Source organism: Elephas maximus, chromosome 5 (assembly GCF_024166365.1).
Source record: "Elephas maximus indicus isolate mEleMax1 chromosome 5, mEleMax1 primary haplotype, whole genome shotgun sequence".
NCBI lineage: Eukaryota > Metazoa > Chordata > Mammalia > Proboscidea > Elephantidae > Elephas > Elephas maximus.
Window position 1 is genome coordinate 147032723 of NC_064823.1, and position 21161 is coordinate 147053883.

A 21161-nucleotide genomic window follows, 5' to 3' on the forward strand; every position below is an offset into this window, starting at 1 on the left:
TACCAATGAAGAGATAAAGGTAAGACAGCTACGAACTTTCAGCTTCCAACTTTGGTTTAATTGGCAGGAACCAAAAATTAACACTCTCCCACGCAAATCATTAATATATCCAAATTATAGGCAGAATTATTCTATCACTGTAAATGTACTGAACTCAAAATGCTACCTAAATCTCAAAAGTTTGCTAGTTCCAAATTTTAGGGGAGACGTACAAACAGGGTCATGTAATTAGTAGAATACATGGAAACAAATGAGAGAACGTATTATTAAAGATGACTACCAAGTACTAAAGCCAGGCGAACTATACACAAAAGCATACAAGTCATAGGAAGTAAAATGCTTTTGATTATGGAATTTTAGACCTTACATCCAAGACAGCTATTCATAATTTTCACTGTCTTGTTATAGAGTTTCTCTCATTCACAGTAGAGGCAAACTACAATATTTTCTCTACTTCTAGACATTAAAAAAAAGATAGACTTCTATATATTACATACCGCATGGCATACCTTTCAGAGTCAGCCTCAGCGGTGTGATGTCTTCGGTTCACCCTACCCGAAGCTGTCACTTTTCTCCGTCCTTGAGGATAGAATAATTCACTATCAGACTTTATTACCAATTGCTTATTGCTTTTAATTTAGTTTCTGGGCTTTCCAAATCCCTTATTTTCCCTCTTTAACATATTCCTCCTTGTTCTCAATCACCTTGATACCAATTATCAACCCCACAAAGAAAAGGAACCCAATAAAGATTAAAATTTACATGAATTTCTCTCCTAAGCTCTGTTAAGTTTGGGCAAGGGAAAATATTGAAATTATGAACAAGTTATAAGGAGGCAAATTTTAGCTCAATGTATGTGGGGGCAGAAGCATGCAAAAACATGCTATAGAAACAGTAGCTCTATATGGCTAATAGTACAAAATATACAGAAAAACGAATGAAAATTAAGATTGTGGAGCTACATTAGGCCCATAAAACCGGTCCAGAAGTAGAACTTTTACCAGTAAGGTAATGACTGCTTGTGAAATATTCAAACATATACAAAGCCAGTTCAAATGAGTTATAATATATTTCAGTGAAAAAACTTGAACCTCAAACTGTAGACTGGGAGTTACAAAAATTCTACCTACTAGAAACAAAGCTAAGAAGTCAGACAAGTATGCCTTGTGATGTTCCTCATTCGTGATAACCAGTGAAGTAGAGCATGCATAAATGAAGTTTGGGCCATTTCTTTTGTAAAAGGGGTGGAGTTCTCATGGTGTATTATCTGACTAAAAGCAATCTGATCAAAACTAAGTTGTTCGGTATAATAATTTGGGCGAATAGTAATTTGCCCCATTCGCTTGGGTTAAGACTTCATTTTTCTCCATACCTTATTTCCTTTTAAATCTCTAATTCATTTATCCCCGAGAAAACATCCAACAATATGGGACTAATTTGGATCAATATCTAGCAACTGATGTTTAAATAATGGATTGGTTATAAAACAGTATTATGAACAGATTCCATTTTAAGAAAATAAAATTTTATCTGTATAAAAAGGGGACTCAAAAAATATTTTTCAAGGGTTAAAATAGTGGCTGGCTCATGAGTGGGATTATTAGTGTTCTTTATAGTACTTTGGATGTATTTTCTGATTCTTCTGTAATAAGCATGCATCGCTTTTGTAATAATAATAAAACAATAAAAACATCTTGAATTTCAGATTTTTTTCCAAGTGTTCCCCTAATACTCAGCATTTACTTTATTCCAACAAATCCCCTATTGTTGGATATTCCTTGAGAAGTAAATAAGTTGGGGAAATATGATAAGAAGGAAAATCATAGCCCCAAAAAATGCTGGGTAGGAAAAAGGGACCTAAATGCTTAGACTACTGATAAGATAAAATTATCACTTGATCAAATCAAATAGTCTACAAAATGATCTTTTGCATCATATTGCTTTCAATCAAAAGCACTTGGAGCAACACTGACTTTAGATGTTTTAGAAACAAAGTTTACTGATCCCAATTGAAAGAATTAAAAAGAAAATTAAAGGTACCTAAGACATTTAAAAATCTCTATCCCTGAGGAAACAAAGAAACTTGTAAATATTTCATTGGAAGACAAATTTGAAAGCAGTTTTATTATACAGCTAAAAGTCATACATGAATCAACCAACATACTACCTCGGTTAGTCTTTTGCTGGGTGGATTTTGATGTTCGGGCTGCTTTCATAACCCTGAGAGGAGTCATATAGACTTCCTTATTCTTTTCTATTAAAAGAAAGAATACAACAATGTAAACAAAAGATAGTCTTATGAAATATTTTAAGTGGTCTTTGGAAGTCCATTGTTCATAAACAGAAATGACAATTCCATTAGCCAGCTACTGAGAAGTTATCATAAGTATAATGTGGATACTGGAAAATAAACAAAACATTCCTAAAAAAAATAGTATTCATGACCATAAGGTGAGAAATATACACACACAAAAAAAAAGCTAGAAAAGTAGAAGAAACACTTATCATCAATACCCTTTCCCTGGGGCAATATTTAGAAAAAATTTTCATTCATTTCTGAAATCCAGTCACACGCATTAAAGAAAAAATGTCTCAGTGAAGATGAAAGAGAATCTTGTAACTATTCAGGTTAGTATGTCATTACCATCTTCATTTTGACTAGTAGTCACTGTCATCTTGGCATCTTGGGCTGCTACAGCTTGGTCACCGTGTTCTTTGTTTCCTTTTTCTAACTGAATCTTCATTTTCTCCAAAGCTCTCAGACACAGCCTATCTTTTACTTGCTGTAATAGAAAACATTAATAACACTTTAAATGTGACATTTTCTAACCTCCCTTTGAAAAAGTAGGTTGACAACAAGTTGTTTGAAAACATCCTAAAATTTATATGAAATATATGAGGGAAATGTTTACTTCAAATAAGCAAAGTTACAAATATGTTATTTGATAAATATACACACAGTAATTATGAATAATTTCAAGTTGTTTTACCTCCAGAATCTCATTTAGTAGAACCAGAAGATCTTTTGCAAGACAGCTACTGAGCTCTAAAGAACTCAAGGCTTTTGTATAGACCCGAATTTCTGGTGAACATGGACTTGCTAAGATCTCATTGCAAATTTTCACAGCCAAATTGTCATGTACTGTTAAGGCCTAGAAAACCAAGAGAAAAATCTTTATAAATAGAAAATGGCATGATTAAATATAGACCTATACATCTAACAAACATTTCCAACTAATTAGCTTGCCACAATCTCAAATGCAAAATGTCAAAAACCAAATTTAATATCTTCCCCAAATAAGCTCCCCTTCTTGATTTTTTTTTAGTGGATGCTGTGGTACAGGCCCAGATCTGCCCCTTTTAGGATGAAAGCATACATTCCCTCCACTGCTGTGAGCATTGGAGGTTAAAAGTTCCCGACTGCAGAACTGATCCAGGCTGATGAGTGAATCCTGCCCAAGGCCACACCTCTTCCCCCAGGGTCGGTGCACATCCAGTGACTGGTTGATGTGGGGGTACCCCAGCCCTGCCAACTTGTCTCAGTTCTAGACAATTTAAAGGGCCATCCCAGCTCTGGAACACCGTACAGGATCAACCGTAGGGCTCATCGCCTCTGACTGCATCGCAGTTCAACTTCTCCTCTGTCCCAACCTACTTCCCTCATTCCTTCACAGATGTTGATCCTGAGAGAGTACCCCCTAAATAAACTACTGTCAACAATTGCTCTGGGGTCTTCTGTCACCTATACTTAAGACCTTAGAGTTGTCTTGGACTCCTCTATTTCCTCTGACTCTTAAAGTTCTTCATTCTAGGCTTTTATACCCCCTTTTCTTTTTCTCTGCCAATTTCCACTACTCAAGCTACTATCTCCGAACTACACAAATCCTTAACTGCTGTGTTGATTAACATTTTCTCTCCCATTCCCTCACCAATCCAACTCAAAAAACCACCATTATTAGTCTAACAAATAGCGTTCATCTAATTAACCGTTTCATCATCGGCCTTGCATACTAACTCATTGCAAATAGGGCCAACTCCTAAAATTCCTTGGTCTTTAAAGCACTCTACGATCTACCCCAACTTTCTGCCCTAATGTCCCAATTCCAGATCTTTAGCCAGAATGATTTTATAGTTTCCCAACATAACTTGTATGGCCCCATTTATATTTATCACCACTAAACATGCTCTCCTCTCTATCCAAATCACTCCTCAAATCCCACACCAAAACCTAACTGAATTTTACCTATAGAGTTTTAAAACTACCGATGCTGTACTCATCATCCCTACCACATGAATCCTGCTCTTCTCTAAACTCCTAAAGCATTTAATAGTTATATCACCTACCTTGGAAACCCTGGTGGCGTAGTAGTTAAGTGTTATGGCTGCTAACCAAAGGGTCGGCAGTTCGAATCTGCCAGGTGCTCCCTGGAAACTCCATGGGGCAGTTCTACTCTGTCCTATAGGGTCTCTATGAGTCAGAATCGACTCGACGACACTGGGTTTGGTTTGGTTTTTGGTATCGCCTACCTTTGCCATAACTCACCTTAATACTCTTTGTAATCTTATCTTTCTAATAGTATATAACAGTGACTTGAACGGGATATGTAGTCACTAATAAAAAACCAGTTGCTGTCAAGTCGATTCCAACTCATGGTGACCCCATGTGTTGCAGAGTAGAACTGCACTCCATAGGGTTTTCAAGGCCGTGGCCTTTTGGAAGCAGACTGCCAGACCTTTCTTCCAAGGCTCTCTCTGGGGGGTTCAAACCGCCAACCTTTTGGTTAGTCAAGCACTTGCCCATCTGCACCCCCAGGGACTCTTCATGTAGTCACTAAGTAGCAATTAAAGTTACAGAAGAATGATAGCTTCGACTTAATCAGCTAGCATCTGAAATCATTAATAACACATTAATTTTCAAAGGTGGTAACAAGTCTGATCAAACGACATTAAAAAGTTTCAAAATCCAGCTGAAATTTATTCGGTGGGTCAGTTTGCAGTTGACTTATCTTTTTTTAAATCAAAAACCAAAATAAGCTTGAGGGCAGTTTCATTCTTGAAACTCTCTTTCCTTGTATCAGGCATATAGCAGGTAAATGTTTGAAGACTCAGCAGGTTCTAGATAGTTGTAGAACATCACTAAGGAGTGATTAATAGCCAGTATTGGCTGAAGAGAGGGTCAGTGATAGGGATGACCTCTCATTTACGTCTTTGCAGAAGCGATTAATTTTATTTTCGTATGACTACCTCCACATTTCCCCAAAAATCCATTTTCTTAACTTTGCGTCATGCACCACCATGTAGACCAGAAGTCTCAAGATCAAAATGCAGCTCCTTGCTATTTCAAAGAATCTATAAGAGGGATTATTTTACAATGGTAATCTGCATGCTTCATCCTTACCATCCACAGACTCACATACTCACCCACCTGATAATCTTGGGAATTCTTGGTCTGAGGATTTAATCCACTTGGTCTTGTTAAGTCTACAAGCAACTCAGCAACATTCATGATATCTATTTCAGCTAAAGGAGAAGATGCAGGGGCATTGGCCAATGTTTGCAGAGTTGGAAGAAAAGCTTCTTCAAAGCATTCCTGATTGGTCCTATGGGAAAACAATTTGAAAGTATGTGGGCAGAATATTATGAGAGACGAAGATTATGATTCTTAACAATATCATATATAAAATTCAACACATCAAGATAAACCACATTTCCACAGAGGAAAAAGCCAAATAATTCAGGTAGATAAAAGGTAGCTGAGTTCTCATTTCATCATTTATCCAATGAAGAAAAAGAACATCATCAATAAAATGACATTATAGACATCACTCATGGGCGGGCCTGAATTTGACTTCAAGTCAGATTTTGATTTATTGGTATGACTCAATACCTGCTTGCATAAGCAAACACGGGGAAGAAGACTCCTAGGCAATGTCGAAGTCGCACATCCTCTTCAGTCACGGGATTATACCATAGCAAGATAAGACGAGAAAGAATCCTGCTGCTGACCAAAAGCCCAGAGAACATCAGCTTGGCTAGTCCTTCTGCAGCTCCTGTTCTGAGTTCAGACACCTAATAAAAACATCTTTTATTACAAGAAGTTTTAACATACACCTACTCTTCACTTATAGACTATCTCATTATCTGACATTTTGCATTTTCGACAATAGTAAAAAATTATCCAACTACTTTGCGTATTAACAATGCATGTCTGGCAGCAATGAACACCAAGGTGCAAGGCGAGAGTAACGTTGGCTGTGATGGTTACGGTTATGTGTCAACTTGGCTAGGCCATGATCCTCAGTGGTTTGGGAGTTATGTAATGATTTAATTTGGCAGATGTGTAATGATGTAGTCATCCTCCATTTCCTGATCTAATGTGATCATCCTCCATTTTCACATAATGGCAAATTTTGTATAACAACCTGGTCTTTAGAACCTAATCATGTCTCTAATTGAGAAGTCGATGTATTTCCTCTTTAAGCCGTATAAGGTAGCTTGCCATGTTTTTATGTGAACTATCCAAAAATCACTAGTTATTATGAATTTGTTAAGGAAGATTTATTTCCCCCTTTGAAGTTAAAGTTGAGTGACAAATCTTTAGCCTAGTCATACATCCTTCAGTGTCCTTAAAATTCTTTAAAACAAAATTAAATGTATTTGAATGCTTAGCATAGTGCTAGCTGTTCTAAGACATAGGAAACTTTTAGCAATTGTCTATTATAAACAAAAGCTTTAGAAATGAGAGTAGCAGTGTGTTTGAATTATGGTTAGAATGTAAATAGAAGGTGTACAGGTGAAAAAGGTCATTTCAAGAAAGACTGACCAAAACAAACATAAGCAAGAAGAAGAAGAGAACATGGTGGTGTATGAACGAAGGTGCAGATATACACAGTGGTGGTTAAGAATACCGACTAGTGAGTCTGAATTCAACTCAAGCCTCTGACACATCCTAGCTGCGTGATCCTGCACATAACTTAACTTCCCTGTGCCTCACTTTTTTGATAAACAAAAAGGAGATAATAAAAATACCTATCAGATAAGACAGTTACAAGGATGAAGAAATAACAGATGTAAAGTTCTTAGCATAGTGCCCGTCACACAGTAAATCCTCAAAAAATGTTAACAATTATTTACTAGTTTTAATGAAAAGTTTACTTGGTAGTCAGATTATAAAGACCTTGAAAATTAGGTAGAGAAATTAAAGCTTAATGAGGTAGGATATGGAGCCACAGAAGATTTTTGAAAATGTAGGGGGACATGATTGAGATCTAAGGAAAATTATCTTCACGTTATAACCTAGGAATGAAAGACAAGTCTCAACTAGGGAGACAGAAGTGAAAACAGTGGAATGAGCAAATTGAAGAGATATTTCAAAAAACATTTTTAAAACACAAAAATGGAAAAGACGCAGAGGTCAATGATATTAATGAGTGGTAGGCACTGCCATGTGCTTTCCACACTCTAACTTATTTAATGCTCACAACAACCATGAGGGCAGAGACTGTTTCATTCAGCACTGAACTCTCCAGAGAATGTACTGACTGGCACATAACTGCCACTTAAATATTTGCTGAATGAATTAAAGAACAATCCCAGAGAGTAGGTACTATCACTCCCATGTTACAGATGAGGAAACAGGACAGGCAGTAAATATCTTAACCAAGATTCACACAGATGCAACCAGAACACAAATCTGCAACCCCAAAGCCTGCATATGCCCCCTTTTGAAATTCAATTTCTAACCGTGACATACTTCCCTGATAGCAACAGTTACCCACTTGAAATTAAATGACAAGAATTTGAATTGAGCCAGAACACACCAAAAAGCAAACCCATTGCTGTCGAGTCAATTCCAACTCATAGTGACCCTATACGAGAGTAGAACTGCCCCAAAGGGTTTCCAATGGAGCAGCTAGTGGATTTCAACTGCCAACTTATTGATTAGCAGTCGAGCTCTTAACCACTGTGCCACCAGGACTCCTGAGCCACAATAGCAAGCCTTTAAAGCATGAATAATAAAAGATTGTTAATTATGGCCCAGAGAATAATGTCAAGAAATCTAGATTTTTCAGTGGTGATGGCAAAAATAAAGTCAGAGAATCTATGTTAGCCAGAAAGAGAGTTAATGTACCAGTACTACCACCTTCCCCAACCAAAAAAACCACTCATTGTCAAAGAGTGTTAATGTTCAATAGGTCTCCTACACTTGCTATGTCAGCAAGCCCATGGCACTGGACAATTTCCAACAGGAAGTCAGTATAGCACTTGGCTAAAGCTAAAAAAATGGAAAAACTAAACTAAAAAATTAAATATTTCTATATGCTCTAAAAAGGTATTCTCCCCTTTACTCAATCTGTTGTAGCCACATGTCCTACTCTTCCTTAAAGAATACCTTAAGGAAGGAGATCCAATCCCACATACTATCCTAGACCCTCCACCCTCCCAAGGTAAAATTATTCTAAATTCTTTCTTAAGACTCTTAGGGGAAAATTTTAAGCCCTTAAATTACAGAGAAAAAAAAATACCATTTTTGTTTATGTTTATATATTTAAATTCTTTGCACATGTACTTTGACAGTGAAAAACTAGGTATGCTAAAAGTGAAAAGTTGAGATTTAATAAGATACTCAAAAAGAAAATTAAATACCCTTTGGTCAAGTTTAAACTTCCATACTAAAAATTAAAATGTATAAATATAAAGAGCAAAAACAAATACATGCTGAAAATGATAGTTCATAGTCACAAAGCAGCCATTATTTCTTACCTCATTATCTAGGAAATCAGCAAGGAGTTTCAGAACATTCTTAGCCGTAGCAGTCTCTTCTTCAGCTTCTCTCAACTCTTGCTTGTCATCACTGTTTATTTCTGAGTATTCACCTTGAGGGGCCGTGATTTTTTTAGTTTTAAATGGTTCAATCCCAAACGTCATCAGTTGGTCAAAGATTGCCTTTAAAGCACTGATTTTTACTGTGACATCATCAATTTGCAAAACCTAAATTGAGACATCCCCCCCAAAAAGTAAACTCAGTCAACTTTTTATTGTGTTTATCCTGCATAAAATTAACATGTATCTTATTTTTTTTTCTTCTTTTCTTAGTCTAATTTCAATGACAATGTTAAGTCTACAAGAAAAGTCACTTTTCAGAAATATAATTAAAATTTTGATTTAAAAGTTACATTCTTATTTACTAATATTGTAAAATTTAGAGCTATTTTTCATTTAACAAAAGGTCATTTTCACAGTCAAAATTCCTGAAACCAAAGTACAACTGGTTTTATTTTACTCTCCCCTTTGCTCAGTCTGCTGCAGCCACATGTCCTCCTGATTCTGGAACATGCCAAGCCAAATCCGACCTCCAGGCATTTTCCCTGTTTTTCCCTCTGCTTGCAAAGCTCTTATCCCAGGTATCCACATGGTTCACTCTCTCACTTCCCTCTGGTATTGGGCCTAATGTCAACTAACCAGTGAGGGCTTTCTCGACCATACAGTTCCCTCTCCCTAGTCCCACTCCTCATTCCCCTTCTCTGCTCTATTTTTCTCTACCTGACATACCACATACATATTTTTACTTGTGCGTTTCCCTTTCAGAATGTAAGATCCAATAGGACAAGAATTTTTATTTTGGTTTTCTTCACTGCCGCATGCTTTAAACCTAAAACAGTGCCATGCACATAACATGTATTCAATAAATATGTGCTATATGATTAAAGAATATCTTAAATTAAATGACATTTCATCTCCTGTCTACAAAGACATCAAAGACAAAAATCACTGAATCTTAAAAATCATCCATGGACCCAATTCAATAAACCCTGGGATAGACAGATTTAGAATATTAGCATTTTTACCACAAAGTATTTATTTCACCAAGTACAAATGAAATATTGACACAAAAATGAAACCTACCTGCAATAGTAACATGAAGTGTTTACTTGCAAAATCCTTATTCTGTAGTCCACAGCATCCCAAACATAAAACAGCCATATTTCTTACTACAGGGTGAATACTTATTATTCCAGGGAGAATCTAAAATTAATTAGGAATTAAAATAATTGCGATCAGGGTAAGAAATGAACATCATATTAAAAACATAGTCAAAATGATGGTTTCCATGTGAGATCATAGATTATTGCATTTCCCATACTGGCTATTAAAGAAATCTTCTTGGTTTGAAAAAAAAAAGATAAATATTAAATTGCTAAAACACAACAAGATAGCCAGAGTAATCTTTCTGAAATACCGTCTGATCTTGAGACGCCTCCCACCCTGTTAAAACTTATTCAATGGCTTCCCAGTGCTCACAGGATAAAGATCAAACCCCCTTAAATGACATATAATAATACCATGCACTGTGTAGTCTTTCCCAGTCTCATTTATACCATGATCCCCCTTGCTCTCTGCTTGCCCAGCTGGTCTGATTTTAATGTCTACTTTTCAGTGCTGTCCAATAGAAATAATGCAAGCCACAAATGGGAGCCACATATTTTAAGTTTTAATTTTCTAGTAGCCACATTAAAAATAAGAACAGGTGAAATGAACTGTCACATTTTAGCCCAATACAATCTAAGTATTATCATTGCAACATGTACTCAATATAAAAGGGTTACTAATGAGATATTTTACATTCTTATTCTTTATAGTAAGTCTTAAAAACCCAGTATATTTTTACACCTACAGTACCTCTCAATGTGGACTAGCAATATTTCAAGTGCTCAACAGCCATAAGTGTCTGGTGGCTACCATACTGGAGAAAGCAGGTCTAGAGCACTCTTTCCTCTCTTTTCACTTAATTCATGTCTATTCAAATACCAGATCAGAGTCACCTTTCATGAATAGGTCAAATACCCCTCTTGTAAGTTTATATATGACCATATACCTCTTTTTACAGCAATAATTAAAGGCATACATTTCCATTGATGGAAACTTTTCTCAGTTGACCAGACGATACAGGAGGGCAGAATCTATCTGTTTTGTATACCATGCATTTATCCCCAGTATTAAAATTAATGACCTTTAATTTAAAACAAAATAACTCCAAAAAATATTGTAATTCCTTTATCCAAATACCTTGCCTGTTTATTTTCTCCATGGTATTTTAATCTTTAGCCATAGATTGTTTTTATATACTTAAAATCAGGATGACTATTCAATTTTGTGTTCTTTCTTCACTCAACATTGTGTATCCTTTCTGCATACAGTCTTCATATTCACTATTTTAGATGCTTAATTAATTATGCTATAATTTACTTTGTTGTTGTTAGGTGCTGTCGAGTAGGTTCCGACTCGTAATGATCCTATGTACAACAGAACGAAACACTGCCCGGTCCTGCGCCACCCTCACAATTCTGTTGTTCGAGCCTTCTCTGGTAGGCACTGCGTCAATCCATCTCATTGAGGGTCTTCCTCTTTTCCACTGACCCTGTACTTTACCAAGCATGATGTCCTTCTCCAGGGACTAATCCCTCCTGATAACACGTTCAAAATATGTGAGACATAGTCTCACTATCCTTGCTTTAATTTGCATAATTTACTTTACTATTCTCTTAAAATAGGACCAGATATAAAACACCCAAGCAGTACTAAAAAAGCATCACTTTTCACGGAAGACATCTGCTTCACTAAAAATAAAATTTAATTCTAATAGTTATTTTGAGTACAATCTAGTGTTTAATCAGAAGCCCTAGACTGTTAAAAACAACAACTAGTCCTTCTGCATTTAGAAACACATGACAACACAATGAAGGAGATTTCAGATCACATTCATTGGCTGTTTACTGCCAATCCTAAATAAAAAGAATTTTAAGAAAATCCTGTAAAAGTTCATTGTTGTTGTCTGCGGTCCAGTTGGTCTCAACTCATAGCAATTCCATGTGACAGAACAGAACTGCCCTGTAGCATTTTCTAGGCTTTAATCTTTATGGAAGCAGACTGCCAGGTCTTTCTCCCATACAGCTGCTGGGTGGGCATGAACCACCAGCCTTTCAGTTAGCAGCTGAGCACTCAACTGTTTGCACTACCAGGGCTCCTTTGTAAAAGCTCATGTATATTCAAATTTGCTTTGGATGAATAGCACCATTAAAAAAAAAAATACTCTAGACCTGAATTGTCTAATTATTGTAGCTACTAGCTACATGTGGCTATCCAAAACTTGAAATGTAACTAGTCTAAATTAAGATGTACTAGAAGACTCAGCATGAAAATCAGAATATAAAATATCTCAATAGTTTTTTTTTGTTTAATATTGAGTACAAGGCAAAAAGATAGTATTTTAGATACACTGAGTTAAAGTATATTTTAAAAATTAATTTCGCCTGTTTATTTTACTTTTTTTAATGTGGCTATTAAAAAATTTAAAGTTCCATGTGGATTGACTGTATTTCTACTGGAGAGCGATACTCTAGTGTCTTGCAGACTTACATTTCCATGGTCAGTGCAATGGTGATTACCTATAAAAGGTAACTTTAACAAAAAGTCAGTATAATAATAAACAAATTCCTTTTACAGGACTCACAATATAACTTTCTCATAGTCTTTCAGTCTACACAGCACAATTCCAGGACTTTAATATTTCTGATGTGTTTCTGCATTTCTTTTTACAATTCAAAGAATGAAGACATTCTGCATCTCCTTTTAGTATAAAATTATTTAAAACCTCTTAAAAGAATAATTATAACTTAGTATTTATTGAATATTCACTATGTACCAGGTTCTTTATATTGATTATTTCATTTAATCCTCACAATACAAAGTAGCCACTATATTTTTCTTTTTATTGTATTTATCAGATGTTTAAAATAGCAACTTCCCCATCCTTTTAAACTCAAAGGAACATGTTACTTATAAAATGAGGAAGGGGTGAGTTAAAATAATGCCTCAGAGGCTACCAACTTACCAAAGATTCAATGATCCCATTCATGGTTGCACTTATACCAGCTGAAATGGACATCTGCTTCAACAGTTCATAACACAAAATAAGACACTTCTGCAGTGTCTCAGAATCGTTCTAAAATGAAAGACAATATTCAGCATTAGTAACAACATTTCCATTATTTCTGCAAGACATGGGACTTCCATCTCTCTATAGAATTAAAAGTAAAATGATAAACTGAACGTATATAACAGTGAATTCACAAGTTATTTTAAAATTCCAATTAGTTGTAAAAACATGCCTCTAAGTTTCTCATCTAGATGCTCCGAGTCAATGGCTAGCTCTCCATAATTCAGAAAAAAATACTGGGCTGTGTAATCACTGTACAAATTTACCATCACAAATTAGAACAAAATAATAATATAATTCCTCACCTTATAAATATATCTAGGATATCTATGACTAATGTAGTCCCATCTTTGTTCTCTCCTACTGTTCAGACATGCTTAAAAGAAATGTGTTCTGCTTAAGAAATAGTAATGTGATGAAGTCATAAATTCAAGAAATATTTATACAGAGCTTATATATGCGAGCAGCAGCATAGCTGATCTGGGAAATTACTAAAATGGTCAGGTACTACCTAACAAAACACTAATGTTAGATGAATTCAACTGCCTACCTTCCCTGACACTATACTCAGGATGAAAAATCCTCAACAACTATTTCAAATTCCCAGTTGTACATCTTTTCTCTTCACTCTTAGCAGGTGACCTCACCTGCTATTTCACAGAAAATCCCAAAACCATTAGACTAGAACTCCTTCAGCTTCCTGCCACAAAACCCACAAACTCATGAGCAACCACATCTACCCTTTCTGCTTTTAGATATGGCATATTGGAATTAAAAAAAAAAATTTTTTTTTTTTTTTCTTGCTCTCTAGTCTAAGTTGTTCCTTCCACCTTTGCTTTGCATTCAGGTCCCGTCATACTTTCTCTTCTTGGATAATCTACTTCTTTCTCTATTGGCTCTTTCCAAAAGCATTTAAATGTAAGCTTCCATCTGCCACGTTAAAAACCCAAACCAAATCATTCAACCATTTTCATCAATTAAAAATCTCATGTTCTAAAGGAGTTGGCTAGATTCTCCACTTCCTTATTACTTCCCACTCACTCCTTACTCTACTATAATCTATAGCAGCTACTCCCCTTTTCATTTGACCAAATTGCTCTCTCCAGGGTGACTCATGACCTTAATTGTTAAGACCATGAGAAATGTCATTCTTTATCTTACTTGTCTCCTTTCAATATCTAACAATTGAGGCTATTCCCTTTTTTCTCTAGCCATTCTTTCTCTGGCTACAATGACCACATGGTCTCCTGATTTTTCCTCCTATCTTTCTGATTATACCATTCTTTGGTCTCTTTTGTGCTGTTTCTTCTGCTCATCTCTTAAATGCTCATTTTCTCTAAGGCATATTATCACTCTATACATGCTCTTTGGGTGGTACAACTCCATTTACCATTCATGACCTCGCCCAGCTATTTTCTAAGTTTCAGGTTCATATATAAAAGTGGCTACAAGACATTTCCTCTTGGATGTTCCACAAACACTCTAAATTCAACATGTCCAAGAGGGAACTAACTAAATTTAACACAAATCCCTCCTCCTTCTGTGCTATCTCGGTAAATGTCACTGCCATGTACCCAACTGTCCAAATCAAAAGACCTAAGAGGTACATTCTTAATTCCCTCTCCTCCCTGATGCTAATTCCTAAGTCTCTCTCAAATTCATATACTTCTTTCCATATCCATCACCATTACCTTGTTCAGGCAGTAGTGCCTCGAAACCGTATTACTGTAAAAGCCTCCAACTGGTGTCCCTGCCTAAACTTTCACCACCCTTTAATCCATTTTCTAAACAACAGAGGTCTTTCTAAGACATAAATCTCATACCACACTTAAAACTCTTTAATGGTTCTCCATGACCTTTCGATAAGGCACAAATTATTTAATAATTGCTTACTATTGTTGTTAGTTGCCATCACCTCAGCTCTAACTCATGAAAGTGTTAACTGACCTGGACGTTAATTTTTCCCCAGATTTAATCTCTTACCTACTCCACCCTCCCCTACCCCCTTAATTCTCTAGTCATATTGACCTGAAGCTTTTAACACAACATGCACGTTTACCTTCTGGGCCTGCAAACATTCAATTCTGCCTGCTTGCAATGCTAGAACGGGAATTCCAGAACATTTAACTGTGCTCATAAGGAACCTATACATATATCAAGAGGCAGTTGCTGGGACAGGACAAGGAGATACTACATGGTTTAAAGTCAGGAAAGGTGTGCATCAGGGTTGTATTCTTTCACCGTACTTATTCAATCTCTATGCTGAGCAAACAATCCTAGAAGCTGGACTATAAGAAGAAGAACGGGGCATCAGGATTGGAGGAAAACTCGTTAACAACCTGCCTTATGCAGATGATACAACCTTGCCTGTTGAAAGTGAACAGGACTTGAAGCGCTTACAGATGAAGATCAAAGACCACAGCCTTTAGTACTGATTACACCTCAACATAAAGAAAAAGAAAATCCTCACAACTGGCTCAATAAACATCATGATAAATGGAGAAAAGTTTGAAGGTGTCAACAATTTCATCTTACTTGGATCCAAAATCAATACCCATGGTAGCAGCAATCAAGAAATAAAAAGACGCATTGCACTGGGCATATTGGCTGCAAAAAAAACCTCTTTACAAGTGTTAAGAAGATTAAGGTATGCCTGTCTCAAGCCAGGGTGTTTTCAATCACCTCATATGCAGGCGAAAGCTGGAAGATGAATAAGGAAGATGGAAGAACTGATGCCTTTGAATTATGGTGTTGGCAAAGAATATTGAATATACCATGGACTGTCAAAAGAATGAACAGATCTGTCTTAGAAATACAACCAGAATGCTCCTTAGAAGCAAGAAGGGCGAGCTTATGTCTCACATACTTTGGACATGTTATCAGGAGGGATCAGTTCCTGTAGAAGGACATCATGATTGGTAAAGTAGAGGGGTCAGTGAAAAAGAGAAGACCCTCAGTGAGGTGGACTGACACAGCAGCTACAACAATGGGCTCAAGCAAAACGATGGTGAGGATGGTGCAAGATCAGACAGTGTTTCATTCTGTTGTATACAGAGTCGCTATGAGTCAGAATTGACTCAATGAAACCTAACAACATCAACATCTTATGTTTAAACATCTATGAGGAAAGAAATAATCCACATAAGAAACTAATTTTACTCGTAGGAACCCTACAAGACAGAGTAGAACTGCCCCACAGTGTTTTCAAGAAGCGGCTGGTAGATTCGAACTGCCGATCTTTTGGTTAGCAGCCCAACACTTTATCACTGTGCCACATTAAAAATAGTAAAGTGAGTCAGCTTTTTCTAAAAATATAAGAGAAATTGAGCTTTAAAAAATAAACACATGATGGTATGGTTACCATAGTAACTCTTTTCCTAGCAGTAGAAATGTCACGAGCCTTCTACAAGTAAAAGACTGATGCATTTTGTAAACCATTCAAGACTGAAAAATCAGAAGAAAACCACTGGTAGGCGTGTTCCCTGAGAAGGGAGGAAGATTTCAGATTCCAGGGATCAGCAAGGCAGGGAACAAATAAAGTCCTCACTTAAATAGTTAAATTAAGGCCTTTCAAAGTCCAAAGGAACTGCAGGGGTTAAAAAACACTTCTTTCGTTCTAATTCTTAGTGTTTGTATAAAACCCTCCAAAATCAATATATTCTGGCAGCTAAGAAAGAAAACAAGGTTTCATTGAGATTATTAATAACAGCTGAGATTTAGTATGAAAAAACTATACCTTCTCTATGTGGACTTCTTTGATTTCAAGTTGCTCTGTCTCTTTCAATAGGTTTACTTTGGCATCTTCTAATGCTTTTATTTCTTCTTTTAGTTTTGATGCCTGATTAAAATCCTGTATAGTAATACAATTTTGCAAAGCTTCTTTTGCCTCAATAAGTTTCACTTTTATTTCAGCAATCTACAGAGAGACAAAAATTTTGCTTCAGCACCAAACAAAAACAATTAATATGACAATCTGTAACAATCTAAACAGTAATATTTAACATCCCAGCAACGCAGAATTTAAGTAGAAGCAGAACTATATAGATAAAGTTGTAATCTTCCTGACACAGACAAATCTTTCAGAATCACGTAACCTGGTTAGATTTTACTTACTCTTATAGTTCAATATTTAATCAATAATTTGACTTTGTGTGAAACATTTCCAAACTATAGCAAAAAGAAATAATAGACTTACAAAACTACACTATACTTTTATGTAATTTAGAAGGCATTTACCTTGAGTTCTTTCTTTCTTGCATCAGCTAAATCATCATTAACACCAACAGTAACAATGGGTGCCCGAATCTCTGAGATAATTTCTGTAACCTGATATCAATAAGAAAGTTATAATTTAAAGTACATCTTTTAATTCATGTTCTATATCAGAAGGTGGTAACAAACTGTTACATTTTAAACAACAAAAGAGTAATTCCATAATGTATTGACAAATAAGGAGCCCAGGTGGCACAAGCAGTTTGTAATCTGCTGCTAATCTAAGAGTTGGTGGTTCAAACCCACCCAGCAGCTCCGCAAAAGAAAAGGCCACAGAAACTACTTCTGTAAAGATTACAGCCAAGAAAACCCTATGGAGCAGTTACACTCTGTAACACGTGGGGTGGCCATGAGTCAGGGTCAACTCTACGGCAGCTAACAACACTGAAAAATAGAGCAAAATATACACATACATGTTAAAAACAGTGTTTGAAAAACAGAAATTATGAATTATGGTACCAAAGATTAGACATTACAAACTAAAATTTTCTGCCTAAAATCTTCAACTCCCTCCCCGTTTGGCTCCATATGAATTAAACATAGAAAGACAGAAGATTCTTTTATATCTTTTATCCTTATAATAACATAGGGAAGGACTTTCAGAACCACCAGAACATCAGAACTGCTAATTCGGGAAAAGACTGCTTCCTAACTGGGGGTACTTAAGCAGAGGCCGGACAAGCACGTAATGAAAGTGTTGCTGAAGGGACTTACGTATAAGTATGTACGTATAAAGAGGGACTGGACAAGATGACCTCTGAATTAACCGGCAAGTCTGAGAATATATGACTTTATGAAAAGCAATGATATAGGTCTGTCTTTTTTGGGTGCCCCAGAAACAACATTTTTGGAAATAGTAATATTATAATAGATAATATTTATTTCTGTACCTACCAAACACTTCAGGGTATTATCTAATTGCACAAGAAAGGTAGGTTTCATTGTTATTTCTTTTACAGGCAAGTAAAAAGGCTAAATAACTTGTTGAAAGTCACAGTGTGCCAGAGACTTGAACCTAGGTATGTGTGATTTGAGTCAGCTCTCATTCAAATACTCTACTGCTCAATTTGTCATGGGCAAAACCTCATCCCTCTTGTCATTTTTTCCCAAATCTGCTCCATTTCAAGTTGACTGAACACAACAATAGGTATGCTAAGAAGACTATTAAAAAAATTATATACGCATATATATGTATATATACACACAGACATATATGTGTATGATTTGTTCCTAAGAAGTTTATAAACTTGTTGAAGAAACAAAACTAAAAAAAAAAAAAAAAAAGCAAGTAAAAATAAATAAAGCAAAAAGTTCTGAACAGAGTATAAGATAGTTCTTGATACCATTGATCAAAACGTCTTATCTTTATCAACAATAGGGAAAAAAATCTTACAATTTCTGTCCTTTTATTGTCATCTGTAATGATGTGGAGCAGTCTCTCAACAAGAAAAGAAATCAGGGAAATTGGAGTTGTTGGTAGAATAAGAATCTCCTGTAAGAAAGCCAGCAGTCGTTTCCTGCATTGAAAAAGAACTATTTTAATTTAGTATCATCATAAAAATAGAAACACATTCACTCTCAGTTTTTTCATTCATGTTTAATACTATAGGTATACAATTTTTAATTTTAAGTCAAATATTCATACTCTGTAGAAAAATAATTTTTATAAATGACACTAAGGTATTTCATAAATCAAGATGATGAAATGATAAAAACCAGAAGCGAATCAAACTTTTCAGATAAATAATACCAAACCTCTCCAGAAAAAAAATACAAATAGAAATTTTTAACCAAAACACTGCAATTTCACTGATTTGTTCTGAAGAAATTGAATGATTCATGTATATATATTGAAAAGGAAAGGGAAAAGAAAACTTTATAGCACTTGCAACGGCTAGGCTATATACATTCGATCATATTGTAACAGGACTACATTTTAGTATAGGATATCAGAATAAATTAGAATGAGTATTAACATTTAGACATACCTCCCTCCTTCCTCACTGGTATCCAAAGACTTGATAATTAGAATCAATTGTTGACCTATGAACTCCTTTGTCATCAAATTTCCAATATAGGCAAAATCACCTCTCTGTTCATCATTAACAACTGGAATGCTCTGAATATAACTAAAGAAAGCAGAATTAATAAAATGAAGAATCTGTTTAAAAACATCAAACAGGAGTTGATTCCCAAGATTCGGACAGAAAAGCGCCTTTTTCAGTTCACATTAGCCCAAACGTGGATGTTTGCGGATGTTACGAACTTCCATAAACAAACTGACTGGAATCAAATGAATTTGAAAAATGTAATTTCATTAAATTTGAAAAATGTACTTTCATTACAGAGTCAATATGAAATTTTCAAAAGGTACAAATTTTTCTTGCCCAGATTGTTAACTAAGTATTTCAGTGTCACCAGCATTCTCCCAATTATAAAGTTCCAAAAATCCAATTAGCCATGAAGAGCTTGTCCTCCCTCATGCCTAATCAACTCAAAAATTTTTTGTTTAAAGTAATAGTAACAATACTAGTAATTACACAAGCAATTCATGAATACAAAGAACTTTTTTTAAAAATCAGAAAAATATGCATAGTTCACAAATTTGTACTACCCTTGCACAGGGACCCTATTAATCTCTATTACTTACTTTTAATGTTGGTGCTCCTAAACAAACACCATCAATTACCCTTTTATTCCTAGTCTTTAACAACCCTCACCTAGATTATACTCAATAGTCTACCAGAAGGGCCTCCCTTTTGTGTGTGGAACAAAAAAGCTACTTAAAAAAAAAAAAAGAATTATTAGACAAATAGATGCCTTAAGGTTGGAAATAAAATAGAAAACAATAAGCTTGGTGATAATATGCCATTTAAAAAATATCAACAAAAACTCAAGATAAACTGCAAAATAATATATCATGAGTAAATGGGCTTGGCAATTACAAAAGGATAAAAAAAAACAAACCAAACCCAGTGCCGTCAAGTCAATTCCGACCCATAGCGACCCTGTGGGTACGGGTATAAAAGGATAAAAAAAAGGGTAAATAGACTCCTACACTCTGGCCAAGAGATTAGGAACTACAAAGCAACCCCACCCTTTGAGCTCTAAAATCCATTGCTAGCAAGTCGATTTGGACTCATAGAAACCCTACAGGACAGAGTAGAAGTGCCCCATAGGGTTTCTAAGGCTGTAAATCTTTACAGAAGCAAAGGACCACAGAATGACTGGAGGGTACTTAGGGACAACTACATGGCTGATAATTATCATCAAAAGTAATAGATCAGTAAACCCAAAAAACCAAACCCATTGCCGTCGGGTCGATTCTGACTCGTTGCAACCCTATAGGATGGAGTAGAACCGCCCCATAGGGTTTCCAAGGAGCACCTGGTGGATTTGAACTGCTAACCTTTTAGTTAACTGCTGTAGCTCTTAACTACTATGTCACCAGGGTTTCTAATAGATCAGCAGAGTTCCTATTTTCTGACAGGCTAAAAACTCATTGTTGAATCTCTCCCACTTCCTCACACCAGCATCAGCACAATGCATTAAAGATGGAGATTACTTAAGTAAATTCAAAGAGTAGCCATATAATTAACAGATTAAAAATCATAAACCCCATAAGCACAACTTAAAATTAGCCACGAATTATAATTACCTTGAAATCATCTCTTTTTAATCTTTATAAAGATATTCATTATGATTAAGAGATCACTCAAGAGAACATTTTTTTAAATAGGCTCTCTCCCACAAACAAACATTTAAGATAGCACCGTACAAATTGTATTCGTGTCTCTTTTAGTTGTTATTTAATAAGCCTCATTTAATATCCCTGACTTTTCTTTTTATTTGAACACTTCAGATATCAAGAAACCATTTTAGATTGGAATTC

General features: G+C 35.6%; 1 protein-coding gene across 2 annotated transcripts in view; it reads right to left on the reverse strand.

Moving 5' to 3' along the window:
* Positions 1–21161, reverse strand: part of NCAPG (non-SMC condensin I complex subunit G) — a 59625-nt gene that overhangs the window by 9584 nt on the left and 28880 nt on the right. The window contains exons 8-20 of one of the 2 annotated variants that reach the window (XM_049887010.1): positions 19258–19398; positions 18663–18786; positions 17234–17323; positions 16734–16913; positions 12893–13003; positions 9907–10026; positions 8764–8991; positions 5888–6069; positions 5426–5600; positions 2991–3152; positions 2645–2783; positions 2168–2254; positions 498–579 (exon numbers count right to left, since the gene is read on the reverse strand). In XM_049887010.1, coding sequence (XP_049742967.1) covers positions 498–579; positions 2168–2254; positions 2645–2783; positions 2991–3152; positions 5426–5600; positions 5888–6069; positions 8764–8991; positions 9907–10026; positions 12893–13003; positions 16734–16913; positions 17234–17323; positions 18663–18786; positions 19258–19398 — 1821 coding nt within the window. The remainder of the gene's footprint in view (positions 1–497; positions 580–2167; positions 2255–2644; positions 2784–2990; positions 3153–5425; positions 5601–5887; positions 6070–8763; positions 8992–9906; positions 10027–12892; positions 13004–16733; positions 16914–17233; positions 17324–18662; positions 18787–19257; positions 19399–21161) is intronic. The other variant, XM_049887009.1, reaches the window with a different exon arrangement.